Source organism: Octopus sinensis, linkage group LG1 (genome assembly GCF_006345805.1).
Source record: "Octopus sinensis linkage group LG1, ASM634580v1, whole genome shotgun sequence".
Lineage (NCBI taxonomy): Eukaryota > Metazoa > Mollusca > Cephalopoda > Octopoda > Octopodidae > Octopus > Octopus sinensis.
In genome coordinates this window covers 77,280,269-77,304,421 of record NC_042997.1, presented here as the reverse complement: position 1 = coordinate 77,304,421, position 24,153 = coordinate 77,280,269, and the positions used below count along the sequence as shown (strand labels likewise).

At 34.6% G+C, this 24,153-nt stretch overlaps 1 protein-coding gene across 1 annotated transcript in view; it reads right to left on the bottom strand.

Moving 5' to 3' along the window:
* Positions 1-24,153, bottom strand: part of LOC115215070 (nucleoporin NUP188 homolog) — a 515,758-nt gene that overhangs the window by 57,127 nt on the left and 434,478 nt on the right. The window contains exons 22-23 of the mRNA XM_029784227.2: positions 8,551-8,638; positions 7,584-7,660 (exon numbers count right to left, since the gene is read on the bottom strand). Of these exons, the coding sequence (XP_029640087.2) occupies positions 7,584-7,660; positions 8,551-8,638 (165 nt within the window). The remainder of the gene's footprint in view (positions 1-7,583; positions 7,661-8,550; positions 8,639-24,153) is intronic.

Sequence of the window (24,153 nt, the reverse complement as noted above, 5' to 3'; positions counted from 1 at the left end):
TTAACTAAAAAAAAAAACAAAAAACAAAAAAAAACATTAACATTTCCAATACTCCCAACCTTACTACACTCTACCATAAGTCTGAGTAGCCTTCCTAATGTTATAGATCTTAGCCATCCATACCGCATTCAATTATCAGTCTAGAAAAACTTATAAGTCACACAATGTATCCTTCCTTATCAATTTGAAGAAAAAAAAAAACTGCTCTCACTTAAAATGTAGTCAAGTCCAATATTCCAAACTTGATAAGCTAAACAAAAGTTACTTCAGTTCTATATTTAAGAGATGAGGAATTACGAACATTATTTACATTTACGGATATTTGTCCTCATCTTGTTGTTAACACGTTTCAGTAGATATACCCTCCAGCCTTCATCAGGTGTCTTGGGGAAATTTTGGACCTGGGTTCTCATTCCTAAGGTTGTTGTTGTTGGCGGCGGCAATTATGGAATAAATTTTAGGGTTTATAAATCTAATATTTTCCTATCCTTCCTTAATACCGGTTCCCATATGCTACTTATATCCTTAATACCGGTTTCCATATGCTACTTATATCCTTAATACCGGTTCCCATATGCTACTTATATCCTTAATACCGGTTCCCATATGCTACTTATATCCTTAATACTGGTTCCCATATGCTACTTATATCTGCATTCAGTCTACTTAGGAGGTTGCTGTGTCCTAGCATATGTGCTGCTTCTTTTAGTTTTCATATTTTCCAGTGGTGTTCTCTGTCTATTATTTTATCTTCACCCCACAGGGGGAGATGGTCTCCATTTTTTCATACATGATCAGCTATACCTGATTTATCAATATCTCCTCATATCACAGCTTTGCAACGTTTGTCTACCCTTATTTTGAGGGGGTGGCATGTTTCACATTTGCATAACCTACTACAGCTACATGGGATGGAGTACACGCAGTCTTTGGTCATATTCTCTTCTATTGGTGATTTTACTTGAAGGAGATATTTGCGAAGTGTTGTATTACTCTTGGAATACTGTCCTGATGTCAAAAGGGCTACATATGACATTAGATTTATAAGCCTTAAAATTCACTCCATAATTGCCCATGGGCATATGGTGTAGTGGTTAAGTGTGCAGTCTACTAACCCTAAGATTCCAAGTTCGATTACAACAATAACAACATCGAAAAATACCTTAGGAATGAGAACCCAGGTTCGAAATTTCCCTAAAACACCTGATGAAGGCTGGAATGTATATCAGCCATCAAATGTAAATAATGTAAATAAAAGTTACTTCCCCTCTATTTAAGGACTAAAGCAACCACAGCAAAATAATCATGCATTCTCTTCATTGAGAATGGAAATGGTCGTTCTGCTTTCATTCAACTTATAACAACAAACACATTTTAGTTGAAAGAAACTCCAAACTGCAGTATTTCTTTCTAGCAGGTCACCTTTGTTGATTTCACTTCTTGGTTTATTATTATTATTATTATTATCATTATTATTATTATTATTACTTTTGGTGTCAATAAATTAAGGGTCACCTTTGTTGATTTCACTTCTTGGTTTATTATTATTATTATTATCATTATTATTATTATTATTACTTTTGGTGTCAATAAATTAAGGGCCAGTGAAACACTGGGGTCAATGTAATTTACTTGTCCCCACCCCAAAAATTTCAAGCTTTGTGCCTTTAATAGAAAGGACTATTTTTATATGTCTGGTTTTTGCTTTGTATTTGTACAAGCTGACTCCAAGTCTCATCCAGAGACCTCAAGAGACAGCAAGAAGTTCAAATTGGTGCCATGACTAGGGTACCATATTTTTGCACAGAGTTTAGTTCTAGAGAATGTCTGTCAATACTAAAGAAAATTAGAAGTTTGTTTTAAAAGTAATATGATTATAAGATGATGGTGTGATCTTAAGATGACAGTAAAAGATGTTTGCTATTATATACATTTAAAAGTACTTTTGATAATGTTTACAGATTAAAATGATTTGGGAATTACATAGACAATATTTTTCTTAGGATATGAGTAATTCTCATAAGCACTATTTTTAAAAAGATTTCTTCCATTTCTGGATTTCATGGTATCTGAAATAGGTAGCAATCAGCCCCTTTTGTTATCATTCCTAGGACACCTATGACAACAGGTATTATTTTAGTCTTTATGAAGGTGGTGAGCTGGCAGAATCGTTAGCATGCCGGATGAAATGCTTAGTAGTATTTCATCTGCCATTATGTTCTGAGTTCAAATTACGCCGAGGTTGACTTTGCCTTTCATCCTTTCAGAGTCAATAAAATTTGTACCAGTTATGCAGTGGGGTCGACGTAATCAACATAATCCCTTCCTCCAAATATGAGACCTTGAGATTCCAGCAGAAAGGATTATTTTAGTCTTTATTATTATTATTATTATTATTATATTATTATTATTATTATTATTTATGGTTTCCTTTCATTATAACTTTATTTCAGCAGCCTTAGTACTGGGCATCCTCTGGAGACCAAGAGTAGCAAGGGCACTTTTGTTTTGCTATGCATGCTAAAATTATCACCTCATTTATCCAATTTAGATGGAGACTGCTTTCCATAGTCTATGGGCTGTACCCATCAAGGTTCACAGATATTGGAGTTACCAGGGAGTTGCTTAATACACTTCTCAGCCCCCTTCTTTATCATTCCCAACTCACCAATTACTATTTGTATTATTGTAGTACTAAGCTCCTACATTTTTGTGATTTCAATTTGCATATCTTTATTGTGAGAAAGCTTTTTGTATTCCTTTCTCAAGACATTTTGATCTTGTGGGACAGACATATCAATTAACAGACAAGTTCCTCTGTTGTAGTCCACGATCACAATGTCTGGTCGATTGGAGTCAATTTATCTGTCTGTTTGTATTGGGAAGTTCCAAAGGATGGTGATGCCCTCACCATTTACTACATCCTCTGGATGGTGCCTGTACCACTTATCATGGGATTTAATTTTGTAGTATTTACAAGCATTCCAGTGGATGTACTACCCTAGTCTGTCATGTCTTATGAGGTACTCCTTTTCAGCAAGGGCTGGGCAGCCAGAAACAAGATCAATTGTCTCTCATATTTATTATTAATGTTGTAATAGAAAATGGTTGCTTTTATGCCATATGATATTACTGTCCCATCCCAACTTGCACTTCACAAACTATTGGAAGTAAGCATGCTGTTTACCACTGTAAATGACAGTATCACTTAGGCTAGTAGATGTCTGCCTTCTGATGGAACATACAAAAAAGTAAGAGAATATGTGCGTGTGTGTGTGTGCGCGTCACATCCATTTTCCCAAGCTCACATAGGTCAGATGGAATTTATGAAGGCGAATTTTCAATGGCTCGATGCCCTTTCTGTCACAAATTCTTAAGATAATATTCCCCTTGACCAGATATGTTTTAATGGAAGTCTGAAAACAAAGAACAATTTGCATGACAGTGACACTCATTTTCAATTACTATGCGATGTCAAGGCAAGGAGAGAGTAACAAGCACCCACTAACCCACACACGATGGGTTTCTTTCTGTTTCTGTCAACCAAATTCAATCACAAGGCTTTAATTGGCCCACAGCAATAGTAATAGCCACTTGCCCAAAGGCAAGTGGGACTAAATCTGGAACCAAGTGGTTGGGAAACAAACTTTTTACGGCACAGCCATGACAGGTCATATTTCTTTTAACATTATTAAATATTGTTCATTTCAAAAAGTTTTATGTAAAGAAATGGGTTAATAATTTCTTTTTACTGCACAGAAATAGAGTGACTTTAAGTTATTGCAAGTTTTATGCTCAAATTCAACAGTTTGAATAATTAGCTTTGTGTCAAAAGAAATCCATGACCCCCCCCCCCCCAAATATTCAAACAACTGTGATTTTGTCATTTGATTGTACCCATGCTGGGGTATCACCTTCAAATGGTTTTAGTTGATTATACTAATTCCAATAATTGTGTTATACTTAGTTTGTCAACTCATAAGGTAGAATAGCAACTTGACTGTAAAACAGTAACTGATATTGAACAAAATATAAGGCATTTTTATTTGTGACTGATTCTGCTGTGGCTCACTAATATGCATTTTTATCATCACCTTTTAATGCTTGTCTTCCATGCTGGCATGGGTTAGACCTCCTGGCATATATGTGCATGCATGCACACACACACACACTAACAAATGATATGATGGACTCATGCTGATTTCAGTGAATGTGTCCAGTTGTTTGTTCAAAAGGACAACTTACTTATTCGATTAACATGTGTAGTGTCTGGGTATTCCATAGACATATGTATCCTTAATGTAAATTTTGGGCATAATCAGTATGACATTATGTGGCAAAGCTGAACATTTGAATTACAGGTGCAGATGGGTGCCTATAGTTTCCATCTATTCATACAATTTGGGTTGACTTATGACACAAGAGAAACACTTGCCCAAAATGCTACATAGCAGGATTAAACATGGTTGCAAAGTGAACTTCTTAACCACTCAGCTATGACAACAACAATAACACCGTCATTGTCATCATCATTTTAATGTTCACTTTTCTGTGCTTGGATGGATCAGAAGGAATTTGTTGAGGCAGATTTTCTATGGTTGGATGCCCATCCTGTTGTGAATCTTTACTGGTTTCCAAGCAATGTAATACTTCTCCATGACCAGACAGGGTTTTCAGAGAAGAATGGAAATGAATAGCACCACTTATATGGCAGTGATACTCATTTACAACCATCATGTGATGTCAAGACAAGGATACACACAAACACATCCACATTCATGTGTGTGTAGACACACACAACAGGTTTCTTTTCAGTTTCCATTTATCAAATCCACTCACAAGGCTTTGGCTGGCCTCAGGGTGTAGTAGAATATTCTTGCCGAAGATGCCACACAGTGGGACTGAACCTGGGATCATAGAGTTGGGAAAATAATCTTCTTAAACATACTGGCCCAAGGTGGATCAAGGTGCATGCAGTAGAATCAAACCTTGCACAATCTAGTCGCAAAGCAAATTGCTTAACCATGCATTCATGCTATTTTAAAATTTAAAATTTCTAAATCTAAGTCTCTCAAAGTCATTAGAGTGTTCCTTAATTTGTTACTGAAGAAAAATATATACTAAAGCCAAAAGAGGTTATTGAAGTCTGGTGTATACATTTATATGTTAGCATAACTTTAAAAAAAAGTGTCATATTTAAGTACAGTGTATATAATGTTTCCCAACACAACTACAACTCTTCTAACATTAAAAGGTGAAAACAGGCCCTGTCCCCTCCCTTTCACTCTCTCACTACTTCAATGTCAGCCAAAAATTCTAAATGAAATCAGATAGTATATTAATTACAGCAAAGTAAATAACTGAAGATTATTTTTATGGCCATACAAAGTAAATTTTGGTTAGAGTAGGAAAAGAGTATGAGACTAAACATTCCCAGATGGTGACTTTCAGAGTGGAAAAACCCTGAGGGTATCCATTAAACATTTTGTACACATTTTATCTATAAGATCTCTCTCTATATAAACGGCAGTTTGTCTGTGCGTGTTTCTGTGTGTCTGTTTGCTTGTACCCTCACCCTGACCACGGCTTTCAACCGATTCTGATGAAACTTGACACACACATAGCCCAATGTCATAATTCAAAACTAACGCAGCGAAAATTTTGAAAAGTTCCCCCCAGTTCTGAAAAAAATCGATAAATTCGACATGGGGTCGAGAATCAGAAACCCAAACCGCAAACTGTCTAGGGGACGCAACTCCACCTTTTTTAACTAAAAAAAAATTTACCATCATTTTTTTCCATTTTTTTGCTATTTTTTGGCTATAACTCTCTAAAAAATGCTTTATAGTTATTTCCCTTACAAACCTGAGCAACGCTGGGCGATACTGCTAGTATTCTATAAATAAATACATTTATTGCCAAATTTTAAATATATCATTCTTTACTGGTTTGCTTAAAAACTTTTTTTATTTATACTATCATAAATGTTATTCTTTACTGGTCTACTTTCAATATGTTGCTCAAATCACTTAACTATTCTGTAGCCTTTTCCCCAGATAGAATATCATTGAAGCACATGCCTATATTGATACACTTCAAAATGTGACACCCTGGGGAAGAAAGTCTTCATAAACCTGGATATCAAGAAGACATCTGAGGTGCTGCTAAATGCTTTCCACTATACAGAGGAGTGGAGAGCCAATAGTCAAGCCAGGAAACATGGCCCAGCCTTTATTATACATGGATATATTTCTACAAACTGTTTATAGGTATTATACCTATGTTTTGTTTAACAATTAACTGATATTATATTGAAATTTTATGTTATAATTCATATTGACACAGTGTTTACATCTATTAAACAGTTTTATTACAATGTTTTTTTCTTGTTTAACAGACATCTGATATTTTACAGAAATTGAATGTTATAATTCAGATTAATATGATTTGAATAAAACATTATATAAGAGTCATTAAACTGATTTAAACACTCACTTGGTAATTTAATATTTTATTTATCTAGTTTCTTATTTAAAAATGCCATTGCAGTGAATTAATAATCTGGAGAAAAAATTGTTACTTGGAATTCATTAACAAAATTAGGAGCAATTTTTACACAGGATAGAAATAAACCAAAAACTTATATTTGTCATATAGATGTCCTATACTTCACAAGTAACTTTACTTGTTCATTAGAATCATTTGAGTTAAAATTGTAAATTTTATTAGTTATTTTATGGTTGAATTTACTTATTGCTGAGTCAGAGAGTATGCCCTATATGTTTGCTGAACTAAATCTCTTTTCCTACAATTTTTAAAAAGGAAGTTAAATTCTAAAAGAGTAGCTTGCCTACAAGAAGCTTGTTCTGTTCTGGCATCCTTCTCCCATACTTTAACCTTTCATCTCCTAGCATAAAGCACTCTCTACAGTAGAAATCTTAGTTATGCATCAGTTCTGGTGCTATGAAAAGTGCATGCAGTACACTGTACATTGGTTGGTGCTAGGAAGGGCATTCAGATGTAGAAACCATGTCAAAGCATACATTGGAACATGTTGCAGTCTTTAGGCCTGGAGAGCTTGGCAAACTATTCAACCCATGCCAGCATAGAAGATGGATGTTAAAAAATGATAATGATAATAATGATAATGGTAGATTAGGCATATCAAATATTCAAAGGTTGATTATATTTGAGTTGTAGACTGATTTGAGAAGAAATGTTTGCTACTTTTTGTTGATCATGACCATGATCAGCAACACAAACAACTATTTATGATCAAATTTCCAAATTAGGATTGAAACTCCTATTAATTCAACAGCATATGCAAAACATGACATAACTCAAAACTGAATGCTTATTGGTAGTGAGTAGTATTCTTAACTAAGGTACTTTAGTTCATTTATCTAAACTAACCTGGCTAAAAGTAGATCAGTTATAAAGGTAATTGAATTAAAATGGGTGATAAAAGTTAGAAATCTCATTCTTTCTTTTACTGTAATTGGGAATAATTAGTAGAATAATAAATAGACAGATTAAATACTAAAGAAGATATAGAAATTGTGACTGAATTACAAGGAACTTACTTGAAAATATCATCTCTTTTCCCCAGGTATTCACTAAAGTATGGCAATAATCCTGTTTGTTTCATATTTAGCCAAACCTTCAAATGACAGAAAATATGACATGAAATAGAATAACATTAGTCATAGCAATAATGAATGAATATATTTACTTCACTTTACTCAGGTTTCTATAGCAAGTGGGAGATGAGAGGTAAACCATCTCCATTTTTATATACTACAGGTAAGTTTTCACAGAAAGCTTGATGCTAATTCTCCATAAATGATAAACTGAGATGAAAATGATGTCTTAAGATGGGTAATGTAAAGAAAGACCTCTAAAATGCTGTGAGAACTCTGGCCAGTGGTAACAATTTCATTGTGAATTAAACAGCAATGTTTAAATTTAACTGTTATAATATAAGAGTTCTTAGTTGGGAAGGACTATCTGCATATTTTAGCACCTAACCTTCGATTGTTATCAGGTGAATAAAGATTTAAATTATTACTACAATTGTTTATTCTCGAAATTTAAACATTTGTAGAATATTTTATACTTTTATAATAGCAGTAACTGTTGGCATTTTATTCTATTTATTTTTTTGCTTTTACACTCAAATAATCTATAAAGAGATCAAAGACATCTTTTACTTAACCCTTTCATTACTGTATTTATTTTGAGATGTTCTGTTTCTTTCAATTACTTTAAATACTTTACTATAGAATTTAGTAAAATAACTTATCATTCAGCTAGTGTTAGGAACATAAATTGTGACTAAGGTTTGGTGGAAGATTTCAATTCAAAACTTATGGAAACAAAACATTTGTACTCAGAGCCAGAGCCAGTTTCTGCTGGGCTGGTAACGAAAAGGTTAATGTTTGATAAATGCCACAACCCCCCCCCCCAAAACACAAAAGTGACGGAACAACTTAAAAAATGCAAATAAAAGATATTGGTTGGCACAAGCCTTTACCAACTGTGTTGATATACCTTTTGAGGATGTTTCTTAGCTACTTGAGTGAGAGTTTGAACACATGCACCAAGGAGGTCCAAAGGAGGAGCTGTTAGTCCAGAAAATCTAGCAAATACAGATAATAAAGTACTGTTAAAATATCATTACCCAATGTATGTGTGGCTGATTTTTTGTAATCAAGTTGAATGTTTAAAACATTTAAGTTGGAGTTCATCATCATTAAACCTAACAAAAACTTTCAAAATGTAAATCAGACAGAACAGAATGACAAATAATCATCTATTTTCCAAAGAAAATTATTTTAAGAATCCCTTAAGCATTTAAATAATATATAAAATATTTTTTATTTGTTTGTTACAATTTTGTTATCTCCTATATAAAATACACCTATGTGTGTGTGTGTTTGCTTTTCACGCCAAAACGGCTGTGTGAATTGCGATACTTGGGATGCCTGAATAATTCGACCTCAGATACCAATTAGGCCTTTCAGTTTATTTTTTCATTAAAAATAAATAATATTGCTTTATATATATGATTCACTTTTTTAAAAAGGCTTCTCAATGTCAACCTCCAGTATCAACGAAGCAATGTTTTCATTTCAAGTTTTAATTTGCAAACAACTACAATAAATTACTGAAAGAAATATTTACTAAGTTCACAAATTTCGCTTGAATCTGCTCACTTTGTTCATTTTTATAAAAAGTTTTGGTTAATGTTTACATCTTGACCTAGAAATGAAAATCCACCCCAAAAATACTGGAATAGGAGTAAAACAATGTGTAGGAAATGAATATGAAAAAAAAATGCGCACAAAGCAACGGAAAGGTGGGGAGAGGACTTCGGAAAATTCACAAGATCCAAGCCTTTCCTCATAGCTGCATATATATGTGTGCATGTGTGTGTGTGTGTGTATATATATATATATGTGTGTGTGTGTATATATATAATGTATGTATATATATGTAGAGAGAGAGGGGGGAGAGAGAGAGAATGTAATAACGAGTGAATGAGAATAATGATGAAGAGTTAAAAAAGCATAAAAATAATTGAAAATGAAATGAAATTGAAGCCAAAACATTAAAAATTATTGAAAGTGGGTAGAAATAAACACTACATAGTGTAGTAGTACTATGCTAGGGTATCTGTAGAAAGTTGAATGTGATTTCAGAATATAACAAGGAAAAATACAGATCTTGGGAATTTTCCGACAGTCCTCTCACCACCTCAAAATTTTCTCCGCAAACTACTTTATAGTCATAATGTATGCTGTTTCAAAGGTATTTCTATAAAATTTCATTGGAAAAAACCCATTTCCCTAAAAGTTATGAGGGAAAAACTCAGATTTTATGAATTTCCCAAAGTCCTCTCTCCACCCACTTGGAAAAGATTTTCTCCACAAATTTCTTTATAATCGTAATGTATGCCATTTGAAAGGTATTTCTATAAAATTTCATTGAAAAAAACCCCCATTTTCCTAAATGTTATGAGGGAAAAGCTCAGATCTTGTGAATTTTCCGAAGTCCTCTCCCCACCTTCCTGTTGCTTTGCGTGCATTTATATTTTCATATTCATTTCCCACACATTGTTTCACACCCATTAAAGTATTTTTTTTGATTTTCATTTCTGGGTCAAGATGTAAACATTAACCAGTTTTAATTTATTTACTTTTTGCGCGCCGTGTTCAGCTCTCTGTATTTGCAGTCAGCCATACGTATGTTTGTATACATTTATGTATGTGTGTGTGAGAGAGAGAGAGAGAGAGAGAGAAAGAGAAGGGGTGCATTGTCATGTATACATACATACTGTAGTGAACTGGCCAAGTTGCAAGCTTGCCTGATGGCAAGTGGGCCCCTGTGCCATTAGAATCCATATATGAAGGCCCATGTTAGTATATAAGGGGCCCATCCCTTCAAGTTTGAGAATTTTTTATTCACTCCTGGAAGAATGCATTAATTATTTCTGCCTGGCTGTGTTTGTAGACAAATGAAAAGAATACTTTTAACAAAATAAATAAATAAATAAATAAATAAATGATAGCATTGTAGTTGCGGGTGGACCCCTTAGTCTCCTGGCAACTAATATTTTTAGGCCCAGTCTGCCACTGTGTACATATATAAATACATGTGAATACATCTTTTTTGTATGTATGTGTGTGAGAAAGAGAGAGAGAGAGAGTGTGATGTCTAAGTGGCACTCACTCTCTTGCTCTCTCTCACACACATACATACAAAAAAGATAAATGCGTATGTATGTATGTATATATATTTGGGGAAACTACTAGCATATCTTCAAAACAGCAAAGCAGACTTATTAATTACTGCAACTATTTAATTATGATGCATACATTTTAAAAGGTTGGAGATAAGAGAAAGAAACAATATTGTGCTTATTTACATTTCTCCTCAAAAGAATGTAAAGGCTTTCTCTATTTGTAAATAAATTTAGGGAAGCAAATAACCTGAATCACAGATGTTAATTTCTAGATCAGGCATGACAAGATAACAAAAGAAACCACCATCCAAGTTAGGATGCTGGCTTATACAGACTATAGCTTCTGGACAGTCAGATAATCTCCACAGGTTTAGTGACACATGAAGGACAGCAATGATTAGCAATAAAACTGCTAAAACTTCAAGTTTATTTGAAGTTTTAGCAAGAACTAAATGTGAGACAAGTTATACCATTTTCTACAGAGTTTAGATGAGACTTTTAAAAAATATAGTGCTGTCTTTACTGTGAGAAACGTACAGCTGAAGATGATGAAGCCCAGTGAGAAAGGGATTAGATGGATTTTCTTGCTCTGACTCCATACATCTCATGGGCCCGTCAACCTTGTCAATGTCTATGCTCTGACACTTTATCCTACATAAAATACAAAAATCTTATGATCTGCAGTATAGAAAACTGGCCTCCAGCAAGAGAATATAAGGGCAACTTTGTCTTTGTTTCAAAGATGTCTGTAAGAGAGAAATGAAGTCTATTTACATGAATATTGAAAGGACATTGCTGGTGATTGTTTCCACTGGAGAATGGAACGAGGCAAAGACGGGAATAATCAACAAAAAACAGCACTAGGACATGACAGGCAGTCAATTTTGTTTTGGTCCTGTCATAGTCACTATCCATGTAGTAGATACTATTCCGCCACCAAGACTAAACTAAGACTTTCTAGATGCAGATCCATGGTATTGTGAAACTAATGGAAGACTCCTATTGATTTTTATATAGAAATGTCCAGTTAACTATATGTGGCTGTTATTTCTAATTTTTTTTTCTTTCTTGGTATAGTGTTATGTATAAAATTCATATGGGCTTAGTGAAGGTTGGGTATCCTCACAGACAGAGAAAATTTATAACCATCATCAATTTATCATGTAATCAGAACCATGTTGTTGAATTATGAATGGTCATAATAGTGAATGCACAGAATGTGCTTTCAGCTGTCTACATTTATAACAGATAATAGTTTGCTGGAAAGACTACTAAAAGTACATGCAAGAGTACAGCAACAGCATTCTAAGGGAATGTTACTCTCTTCCGATTCCTGGCCAAAAGTTTAAGCCCAACACACTTTCAGCACCACTCTGACTGTAATATTGTCTGCTGTGGCACCACAGCTACCATCTGTTATGCTATTACAGTGGAAAATTTAGCACATTTAAAGTGTAGTATAAATAATCTGATAAATGTTCCACAGAAGTTTGCATTTATTCAGCAACAACTGCAGCTACTTCAAATGATATGAATATAATTAATTAGCTTAATGGAAAAATTTATATATAATTTGTTTATATAATTAGGAAAATTTCTGTAGAAAGATAATAAAAACATTATTCATAGCATCAATTAAAAACAATAGAAGTATAGATATTAAAGACTTCTGGAAAAAAGAATTAATGAGGAGAAAAATATCACTCATCAAACTAATTTGAAATCCTTTTTTGTTTTGAAATAGATCAAACAAATTCAATCTCTCAACTAATATTGTAATTAAGTATCATTTATTTACAAAATAGCTCTTGCAGTATCAATGGAAGATTTAGAAGTAAATTTTAATTGTATTTAATACTATTTTAAAAATTATCTTTTGATATAATATAATGTCTTGTCTGGGATCATTTATGTATTGACAAATGTAGAATGTAAATATTAACAAATGTTGAAATCTCATGCAAAAAGTTAATTTCTGACTGTCAAATAAGAAATGAAGTGTTTTTATTACACCCTATAACAAGCATACTTAGTCCTGTTATGAAAACAATTTTAAGCAGATGCATTGCTCTAAATTTTTAACCTAAGTTATCTTCACAATAATGCTTAGTGTTTACATATAATAAATGCACCTTTTGCTCAGTATAAAGAAGAGCTGTTCTCATCACTATCATGTAATTTCTATGATGAATTTAACTTTTTGTCTATATACACTGGCCAGATAAGCTGGATGCATTTTTCTGACATATTTATTTGTTTTATCAGCTGTATTACAATACAAAACTACATGTCTAGACAATTGAATCTACAGAGTCAATTGTTTAGGTGGTGAGCTAGCAGAATTGTGAGCACACCAGACAGAATCCCAAGTGGCATTTGATCTGTCTTTATGTTGAGTTCAAATGCTATTGGGGTTGACTTTGCCCTTCATCCTTTCAGGGTTCATTAAAATAAGACAAGCTCCTCCCTAAGAATTCTAGGCTTTGTGCCTATAGCTGAAAGAATTATCACCATCATTATTATTATTGAAGGCAGTGAGCTGGTAGAATCATTAGCACACTGGGCAAAATGCTTAGTGCATTTTATCTGCCTTAACGTTCAAATTCCACTGACATTGACTTTGCCTGTCATCCTTTCAGGGTCAATAAAATAAGCATCAGATGAACACGGGTCGATATAATCAACTTTCCCACTCCCCTGAAATTGCTGGCTTTGTGCCAAAATTTGAAATTACTATTATCATTAAGCATTTGAAAGAAGCTTTATCCCACTACCCCACCAATCTAAAACAAGGTTGGATCAAAATAGCCTTTTCACTTTCTTTTGCCTAACTAAATGGCTACACTTGGTTTGGAAGCAAGGTCACTTGCTCAATGACCTCAGGTTGTTAGATATAGATATGGCAGCCATTAGTGGAACAAGTATTTCTAGAGCACAACTCATGGTACTCATTTTTGATGATTACAAGGGGTTCTCATCTTGTAATCTCTTGGGTTCAGTCTTAGACAAAATGTCCTGAGGCATTTGTTTCAACTTTTTTCATTTGGAATTTAAATCTCCCCAAAGTCAACTTTGCTTTTCATCCTTTCAGAGTTAATAATAAATTAGGGACCAGTCAAATACTGAAATCAATATAATCAGCCTTGCCCCAACTTCCTGGCCTTGTTCCTACTTTAGAAATCATTATTATTTCTCTATTGCACAGAATTGATTTAACATATTGGTTTGTGCTTTTTTCTCAAACTCAGTGTCAAGTCTACACAAAAGGCTTTCAAATAAAAGCTGTTCCAAAGTTTGGAAGGTTTTTAGAACACTGCATGTCTCTCCTGGCGCCCAAACTTTCCATGTAGTGCAATATTTGTTTATTATTATTATTATTATTATTATTAAAGATGCCTCATTTGACCTTTATGCTGTTAGGCTGGCTCATCCCATTACTACAGTTTAAAAAGAGACATGTGTTCCACTTGGCCATTGCTATTTTGTAAGAATCATGAGATGACAGGAGATATCTTGTATATCTCAAAGGCCATAGTATCCATTTATGTAGGACATTGTCAATTGCTTTCCATTATTCTATCCATGCCATAACTATTATTACTATTATATTTTAAAAGGATTGATGTAATTCATCACAAAGGTAAATAGACAATGCGAAGAGTGCTATGTGATTGCAAAAGATATTTTATTGGTTTGAATATTTCAACAGCTTGCCTGTCTTTGTCAAGTTCAAAATGAAAAGTGATACACACAAATTCAAATTCAAAAATTTGAACAAGTGCAACCTGCATTCTCATGTTGACAGAATGACGTCATCAGTCTTCAATTTTCATGTTTACAACTGAAAGAAGTCTTACCCCACTACCCTACCAATCTAAAAGATGGTTGGATATTTCTGTGACTGTTATGTTAAAAACTGTGGCTTTAAGTCCAACATAATCTTTTTTGTCAGGGAAGGATCACAGGATAGTTTAATTGACTTCTTGTATTTCTGTGACTTTTATGCTAAAAACTATGGCTTTAAGCCCAACATAAAATTTACATCTAGTTTTACAAAAGCTAGCGTTGACACAAAAATTAAGTTTTCTGGAGGCAGAATAGTGATAGAGTTATTTTGCAAGCTCACATCATTCCACATTTACCTCCACTGCTACTCATCCACATCATATAATTCGGTCAAATCCGAAATCCCAACTTTTGAGGATAAAATGGATTTGTACTGACATAGGGGATTACTGGAAACATGCAAATGCTTTTGTACACAATTATGTAAAACGCGGTTACAGTGAATCATGATTAAAGGAAATTGCAAATAAGATAGCTAAGATTAGCAAAGAAAGTCAAACCTCCATGCATAACTTTAGCAAACAATACAATATGTGACAGAATTCCTTTAGTAATTAACTGGCACTGAAATTTCACTGGTATTTCAAAAGAGTTGCATGAAAGTTACCAGCATGTTGTGGAAAAATATCTTCATTTCAAACAAATATTTCCTCAGCTGTATACTGAAGCCTTTAAATGGAATAAAATTATAAGAGAACTATTTCTGACTCCAAGAAAACTAACATTGGAATATCTGCATACTGTACCTTGAAAAACAGCCCCAAGCCCTGTTCATTGTGCAACAACACGAGTCAAGTTAATTCCATCAGGAATTATAATGGAAATGTTACAATTAACACAGAAGGTGGGATGTGTAGAGATTTCCATTTGGTGTACATAGCAGAATGCACCAAACATAACTTGATTTATGTTGGTTGTACAACAGAACAATTAAACAAAATATTTAATGGGCACAGATATGACATCAGGCACAATAATAGTAGTTTGACAGAACTTGATGAACACTTTGTAATTTTGAAAAAGACTTGAAAGTGCATATTCTCAGAAAATATTCTGAATCCGCTTCACTTTCAATACTCAAAATGCATAAGGAGAAATATTAGCATCATGCCCTGGAGGAATGAATAAAATGGCAGGAGAATATCATCAAATTTATACAAAACTGTTTGATTAAATATTTTTCATTTTCCTTTCTTTTTGTTCTGTCTTTTTCTTTCCGCCAGTTATGAAATTGAAACTTAAAGACTGATGATGTCATTCCATCAACATATGGATGCTAGTTGCTCTCGTTCATATTTTAGATTTGAATTTCTATAATTTTGAATTTTTATCACTTTTTATTTTGAACTTGACAAAGACATTGCTTCCTGTCGAAATATTATTCAACCAATAAAATATCTATTGCAATTGCATCATGCTCTTCATCTTGTCTATTATTATTATTATTATTATTATTATTATTATTATTATTGAGTGAGAGAGCAATGCATGCCATCAAAGTGACACTGAGGCATAAATAAGCAAAGCCCAGTATACCCGTCATGACTACCTGTCCGATAAGGGTACACCAGGCACATGCATCACAACCATATGTGCATGACATGGTAATCTCATATCCGGGTGAGGCCCAGTTTGAATTTTCTGCAGGACAAGTAGCCCATCCTGCTCAAAACATCCCTGAATAAGGGTTGTTTATGTATGCTGAATGAAACACGTATGTTTCCAGAGCTGAATTATCCAAACCCAAAGAATTCCTTTCAACACATGGCCATGATGCTCCCCTTCTACTTCTGCTTGTGATCAGAGATGCATGTATCGTCAGCCACTAAGGGACATGCTCAACTAGTTACGATCAAACAACTTATTATTATTGAAATCATTGGCACTTGTGCCCCGTGCTAGTAGGGTGCTAAGAACACCATCCGAGCATGATCGTTGCCAGAGCTGCTAACTGGCTTCCATGCCGGTGGCATGTAGGAGGCACCATTCGAGTGGGATTGTTACAAGCACCTTACTGGCACCTGTGCCGTTGGCATGTGTAAAAAGATTCGAGTGAGGTCATTGCCAGTACCACCTGACTGGCCCCCGTGCCAGTGGTATGTAGAAGCACCCACTACACTCTCGGAGTGGTTGGCGTTAGGAAGGGCATCCAGCTGTAGAAACTCTGCCAGATCAATACTGGAGCCTGGTGCAGTCATCTGGTTCACCAGCCCACAGTCAAACCGTCTAATCCATGCTAGCATGGAAAGTGGACGTTAAACAATGATGATGATGATGATGATGATGATTATATAACCATTGTTTAGTTTCTGAAAATTTAAGAATATCTCTATTGGAAAGCTGATCGTTCAGATTTTACTATTACCAATGTTCCATTCTCTCTAGTAAAACACCTGAATTCATCTTGCACCAGTTTACTTGACTGAATCAAAAACAGATTCCATTCTTATTCTTAAAAATGAGTGATAGAGGTAGGAAGAGCATCTCTAGCTGTAAAAACATAAATATTTTTACTAAACATTATTCTGCATATGTGATGCAATGTAGGAGGATTTCTAAAAGAGAAATAGAATGACACCAAAAGACAAGAATTGAAAATCTGATATGAGCTATGATGTCAAGAATTACAGAACATTCATCTCTGCAAATTGAAAAAAAAAAGATATAATTTCCATTTATAGAAAAAGATGTTATGGGGAACATACTTCCGCCCCACATAAACAAACCAAAATACAAAAGAAACAGTGTTATGTAAGCTTCTTGTCATATTGGAGTTGTGTTTACTAAAACAAGTTAAAAGAACATTAAAATCGATGTATCTCTGTGAAACAGAGTCTGTAATAGGCAGCAGAAAGCCTGTAGGTTATAGTAATTGTTTGTTAGCTCCTACAAGAAAATTTACCCAAGTTGAAAGTGAAATTGGTTTTATATTAAGGAGAAAAAATGGAATAGATATTATCCTAGAGCATAAAATTACAAGTTATAAAATAAACAAAGAAGATTGAATTTAGATCTAAAATCTTATCTGGAAGTATTAATGACATTGTATCATAAACAGGCTAAAATAGTATTTAGAGATGTTTGATGGAAAATATCGGGTTTATTAGGAAGAAAATGAGAATTTGTTTTGAAGTAAGAAAAGAAACAGCAAAAAAGAATACATTGGTGAACATATTGTCAATTATAAACTTATTTCTTCTATCTGCTGGATTAGTCTCCAATTGATCTTGTTTCATACAAGAGATGATGTGAAATAGTTGATACATAAATAATCTTGTTTTAGACAACCAGGTTCTTAACACTTAGTGATTCATGGAAATAAGAACAATAAGAAAAACAGCAGCAGCACCACTGCCACCATCACATAGAAATACATTAATGACAGTGAACTAAAAGTTGAAATACTACCAATTTTTATGTAGTTTGCTGCAATATATTCTCACAGTAATGTAATCCTTTCAGTTTGGATGTAACTTATTACAACAACAAAAGCATTGTCACTTCAGTAGAATAGTTAGTATGGTTAGTTTTATATGTATGACAAGTTATTATAGAGAGGTAAGGATGAAAGCAAATGATAAAAGTTACAAAAGCAAATTTCAGATGATAGAATCAACAAACAATCAAATAAAATACTGTGTAGTATCCCCACCAAGTTTACTTTGCCTTTCATCCTTCTGAGTTTAATAACATAAGTAGTGGGGTCAATGTAATGAACTATACCCAAGAATTTGGTTCCAATCCAATGACTGAAACCAGTTAGGTCAATTATGTAGGTCAGTCAATGTTGATGCTGTTTGATAGCTCCTGTCAGCTTTTCTTATAGAGTATTATAAAGCATGGGAGCAATTATTATTAATTTCTGAAGTCATGGTGGCTTTAAATGATTAAGGGCAAATGATTAAGGGCAAGTGATCTGGAAGAAATTTGGCTGCTATAGTTGACAGAGCAAGTATGTGGTAGCTCTCTCGTTGACTCATGAAACCACATAATTTTCTTTTCTCTCTCTTAATTGTGTCCTTAACAGCAATAAAATACTGTAAGTACAGAAATAACCAGAATAAAGTTATCACTGTCACAAACACTCATCAGTGTCATTTTATGTCTGCCCTCCTATGCTGGTATGAGTCAGGCTGGCTGTTATGGTTTGAGTCAGATTTTACCTGGAGTTACTGCCTTCCTAAATGAATTAGGGACCACATCTTACACATATGTTACAATTTTAGCATGGTTTCTCTGGCTCTATGTTGTTCCTCCTGTCACCCACTTTAGTGTATTGGGTGCATTATAATATGGCACCAGCACTAGTGAGGTTGTTTTGTCTAAGACTAAAGGGTTCAGTATACCCTATGCTGTCTCAGTTTTTTTCACTAGCATCAGAGATGTTGTCTTGCCCTCTCTTCCTTGCATTGTCTCCATTTGTTTGACCCTTTATTACATACAGTATAGAATAGGGAGAAAGTCAAAAAGAGAGAGAAAGAAAAGGGAAGGAGCATGAGAAACATCTACATGATGGTTATAAGTAAAGAGATGACAGAGTGATAAAAGAGAGTAGTGAGTGTATTTGTGTGAAACAGAAAGAGGATTTTAGTACACAACCACATAATGGTTGATGGTAAAGAAATTCATGGCTATGAGAACATCATCAGTATACAGGATTTTTCATAAGCAGCTGATATCAAATCCCGGCGTTATGACCAGGAGGACTATAATTAAAGAGAAGGGAGTTGTGAATTGAGCCCTAATCAACACCTACCTCTATGTTGATTTTCAAGTTGAACAAATTATTGACTCTCACATTGCTGACAGTACCTCTGTACATGGCATGCATAGTTCTTAGAAGCTTTCTTAGTGACTTGCAGAGCATGGGAACCTTTCTAGCCAATGAAAGCTAAGTTGAATGGCTTTCACTTAGCTTAATACTTCACCTACAGTTGTTTCACTAGGAGAAAAGCATCAGTAGTATCCAGTCCTGTTTTAACCCTGAACTATACCTCATTAATGCTAATTCTCTTTCTAATCAGTTGTGCTACAATTCTTTCTGTAACTTTAATAATATGGTCCATTAATTTTATGTGTAGAGATCACCTTTGCCTTTGTAGCAGTTGACAATGAAACTGCTCCCTGTAATTGTAGCAGTTGATGATAAAAGCTCCCTGTAATTTCAAATTGAAGATTGAGGTGACTTTTATACGATGCAAATGAATTGTTTATGTGTATTGCAAAATTCTACAAACCTTGATTCCTCTTCATTCTTTGTATCATATCTATAGCCTCCATGTATGTTGGAGTGGTCATCAAAATGTTGCCCAACATGTTGATTACATTTGTTAGCTAGAAAAGCACTCAGAGAGCGCAGATCTCCACCAAGCAGCTCATTTTAAGATAGATACATGGGTAAAATTACTAATAGAGAAATGAAAATAAACTTTGGAAACAGCAACGCCACCATAGGTTATGTGGAAATGATGAATGTGTTTTCAAGGGAGATAATCAAAGAATGTAACATTGTAACACTTCATGTAAAATAAATATAACAAATGAAAAATTCTTCAAGAATCCATAAAATTTCCTGGATCACTACCAATATGTCATCATCTGTTCCTTGTGTCATTACCAACTTTTCCTGCAAGTTTCATTAAATACCGTTCACAACATTTCGAGTTATTTTGCATACAGACGGACAAACCAATGCCGATGAAAACATAACCTCTTTCCTTGGCAGAGGTAATTATGATAATGAATTGCTGTAATTCATTATCATAGTGGTCTACAAGAGGATCTCATAAAAATTGTTTTTCTGTTCATTTTCAGTGAATGTTGATTTCTAGAGTGAAATACCATTGAACAGATAAGAAGGTAGCCAGTAATTCATAGAACACTTAATCAGGTTTCTGTAGAAGTAAATCAACGATATAGGGATAAGCTATATTCCTCTATGAAATACTTTGTTCCTAATACTTTTAGAATATCTATGCCCATAAACTTATATATTTACGTTTTTGCACTATATGTTACAGCTATGCTATATGGTTCAGAGATAATTAAAAATTTATTGGTTTCATACTGTTATTACATTCAGATGTCTTAGTTTAAGGGAAAAAGAAAATCCAATCCATTTAGGAACTTGCTTTTTAAAATAAAAGTACTTATCATATAGGGTTAATGTAAATTTAATTATATCTTTATGGGTTTTTTCACTCTATTACAGTAAACTTAAGTGCTAAAAATTATTTTAGTTAAATTCTTCCATATAATTGATATATACATTTGTATGCATTATTTATGTAGAAGTATTAGCATGTGAGTCATTCAGGTTCAGTTGTAAAATATATCTCAAAAGTTATTTCCTATAGATGTTTAAGTTTATTTTTTACTGAAATTCCCCTGAGAGCAATTTACAGCCATTTCATTCCATATTTTTAGAACTTTTTTCTTTATTAGCTTATGTCAGATGAGACTGAAAACTTGGACATCTTCAAACTGAAAAGTATCTTTAAAAGAGATGTCAATTTTTAGATTTTTAAAAAGTTTGTTAGCTTGATGGATTTTAGGACATTGAAAAGAAACTATAGATAGAAAAAGTTTTTTTTTTTTGAAGAAATGTAGTTGAGGAGATGAAAGATTGAGCAGAAAGTAAAGAGCAAATACTGGGGATGAGACACTGGAAGATTGGCAACAGAAGAGCATGCCGAGAACAGTACACTCAGACATTTCAAACAATACTTTCATGTTTGTAAGGTATCAAAAACTAGCAAATGACCCCAGTCCCATAGCCCTGTAAAAAGATAAGCTGTAAACAGATGTGATCATCAACTTGGTATCTTTTCTACAACTCTAGTACTTACCAGCACAACATCAGTCTCAATATATAGAGCCTCCTTACAGACCCTCTGACTTATGGAACTCATCTTTCCACAAGAAACAAAAGAGCAGGCATTCAAATCTGTTCAGATGAGAACTAGGGTAAGATACAAAGCTCAGACAGGAATAAATAACAGAAGTCATGTATACATTTGCCACTCCTTCTAATCTTTCAGGGATAGCTTTCTCCCAGCCTAATTCTGGATGAGACTAGTTACTCTACTTGTTTCATCGTCATCATCATCATCTGTGGCAGCAGCATCACCATCTGTTTTCCATGCCTGCATGGGTTGGATGGTTTGACTGAGGACTGGCAAACCAGATGGCTACACCAGACTCCAATCTGATCTACAGATGGATGCCCTTCCTAAAGCCAACCACTCCGAGAGTGTAGTGGGTGCTTTTTAGGTGCGGCCAACACAAGAGGAAGTCAGGCAGCACAGGCATTGACCACACTTGTATAGTGCTTTTTATGTGCCACCAGCACGGGAGCTAGTCAGGCGGCACTGGCATCAACCATTTTCAAATGGTGCTTTTTATGTGTCACTGGCATGGGTGTCAGTCAGGTGGCGCTGGCATTGACTGGCTATGATCTCACTTGGCTTGCTAGGTCTTCTCAAGTACAGCATATCTCCAAAGGTCTCGGTCGCTTGTCATCACCTCTGTGAGGCCCAATGTTTGAAGGCCGTGCTTCACCACCTTATCCCTTGTCTTTCAAAGCCTACCTCTTCCATAGGTTCCCTCCACTCTCTTGCACACCACATCTGATGCTTTTTATGTCCAACATTTCTCTCAGGGCGCTTACACTCTGTCATGTATGCACACTGACATTACACATCCAGTAGAGCTTTATTTGTTTCAAGCATGTCGCGTGTCCTCAGCAGTCACAGCCCATGTTTTACTGCTGTGTAGCATGGCTGTTCGCACAAATGCATCAAACAGTCTACCATTCAATCTGAGCAAGAGGCCCTTTGTTACCAGTAGAGTTAGGAGCTCTCTGCCCAGGCTATTCTTATTGTAGCAGTTATGCTCTCAGAGTATCCACCTCCACTACTGATTTGGTCACCTAGGTAACCTAGTTTTTCCCCTTAGCATGCGAAAGAATCTGTTTTCTGCACATCTTCAGTGTTTATTGCCCCTGTGCATCTGCCACACAAAAACTATCTTCCCAGTTAACCCTCCTCTGATATTGCTGCACCTCTTATGTATCCATAGCTTACACTGGGTACATCTTATGGAGTTTCTATCTATGCCTTTTCTACAGATCGAGCTGGGCCATCTACCTGAAGGGATTTGTGATTTGTCTGCCTTCCTGCTTACTGAGACTTTGCTTTTTACTAGATCGACTCTAAGGCCCTTCGATTCTAGACCTTGCCTCCACACTTGAAACTTTTTCTCTAGTTCTGGTAGTATGTTTTCTGAAATCGTTTTAATATCATTTAATGTAACTACCTTGCAGATTGAAGAGATTGGGCTTCTGGAAACAGGATCAAAATTAGTATCACTGAGGACCACCACATCAATGACTTTATATGAAGATGAATAGGTCAGTGGCTCACTGAAGTCAACTACATTGTTTCAAGTTTAGTCCTCTTGTATGGCACTTTGGGTAAGTATCTTCTAATAGAGCCTTGGGCCAACAAAAGTCTTTTAAGTAGATTTGGTAGGTAGAAACTGAAAGAAGCCTATCGTGTGTGTGTGTATGTGTGAGTGCCTTTATATTGGATGATGGTTGTAAACCAGTAACACTCATACAAGTGATATCATTTGTTTCCAGTTTTTCCTGAAAATGTCCAGCTAAGGGAAGATGTCATCTTTCCTTGGAAAGAGGAAAGGGCTGGTGGCAGAAGGGCCCTAGCTGTAGAAAATCTGCCTTAACACATTGGATAATGGAGTACAGTGGGACAGTGCTGGATTGGAAGTCTTTGATCATAGATCTGTTCATCCAGGGCCAATTTAGAAGATAAACAATAAATGTTACACAGACCCCCAAAATACAGCATATATCTGGTGGTACAGTGAAAATTCAAGGAGACCATTAAAAAGAGAAAATAATTATTTAACACAAGACAACACATTTTGTTGTTGAGTACAATATAGAAAGATTAACACTTATATTATCAACCCTGCAAGGATAGAAGGCAAAGATGACTTTGGCAGAACTGGAAGTGAGAACAAAGGGAGTATCTAAATGTAATTCTATGCTCTTCTGATTCTGCCAATCCAGTGCAGCAGTAGCAGTGATGATGATGACAACAACAATATTTTTTTCTAATATCACACAAAGTCAGCAATTTTCAGGAGAGGATCAAGTCAATTACATCAACCTCAGTACTTGACTGGTCCCATATTTTATTAACTCCAAAAAAAGGTACAATTGATCTTGGCATGATTTGAACTGAGAATGGAAAGAGCCACAAGTGATACCCTAAAAAATAATAAATCACTTAAGAGAACAAAACAAGAGTTAGGAAGGAGCAAGAACCAAAACTAACTGGACATAATATTGTCAAGACAATCAATATGTGGGCTATGAAACTGTTGAGACACTTTTTTTTTTTTAAGTGGATAAAGCTTACTGGAATTGGATAGTAGAATTAGAAAATAGTTCATAATGCACACCATACTAAATGTAATACTGACAAGCTTTAATTACCGAGAAGAAAAAGGGGAAGAGTTTTATTTAAATATAGATGACA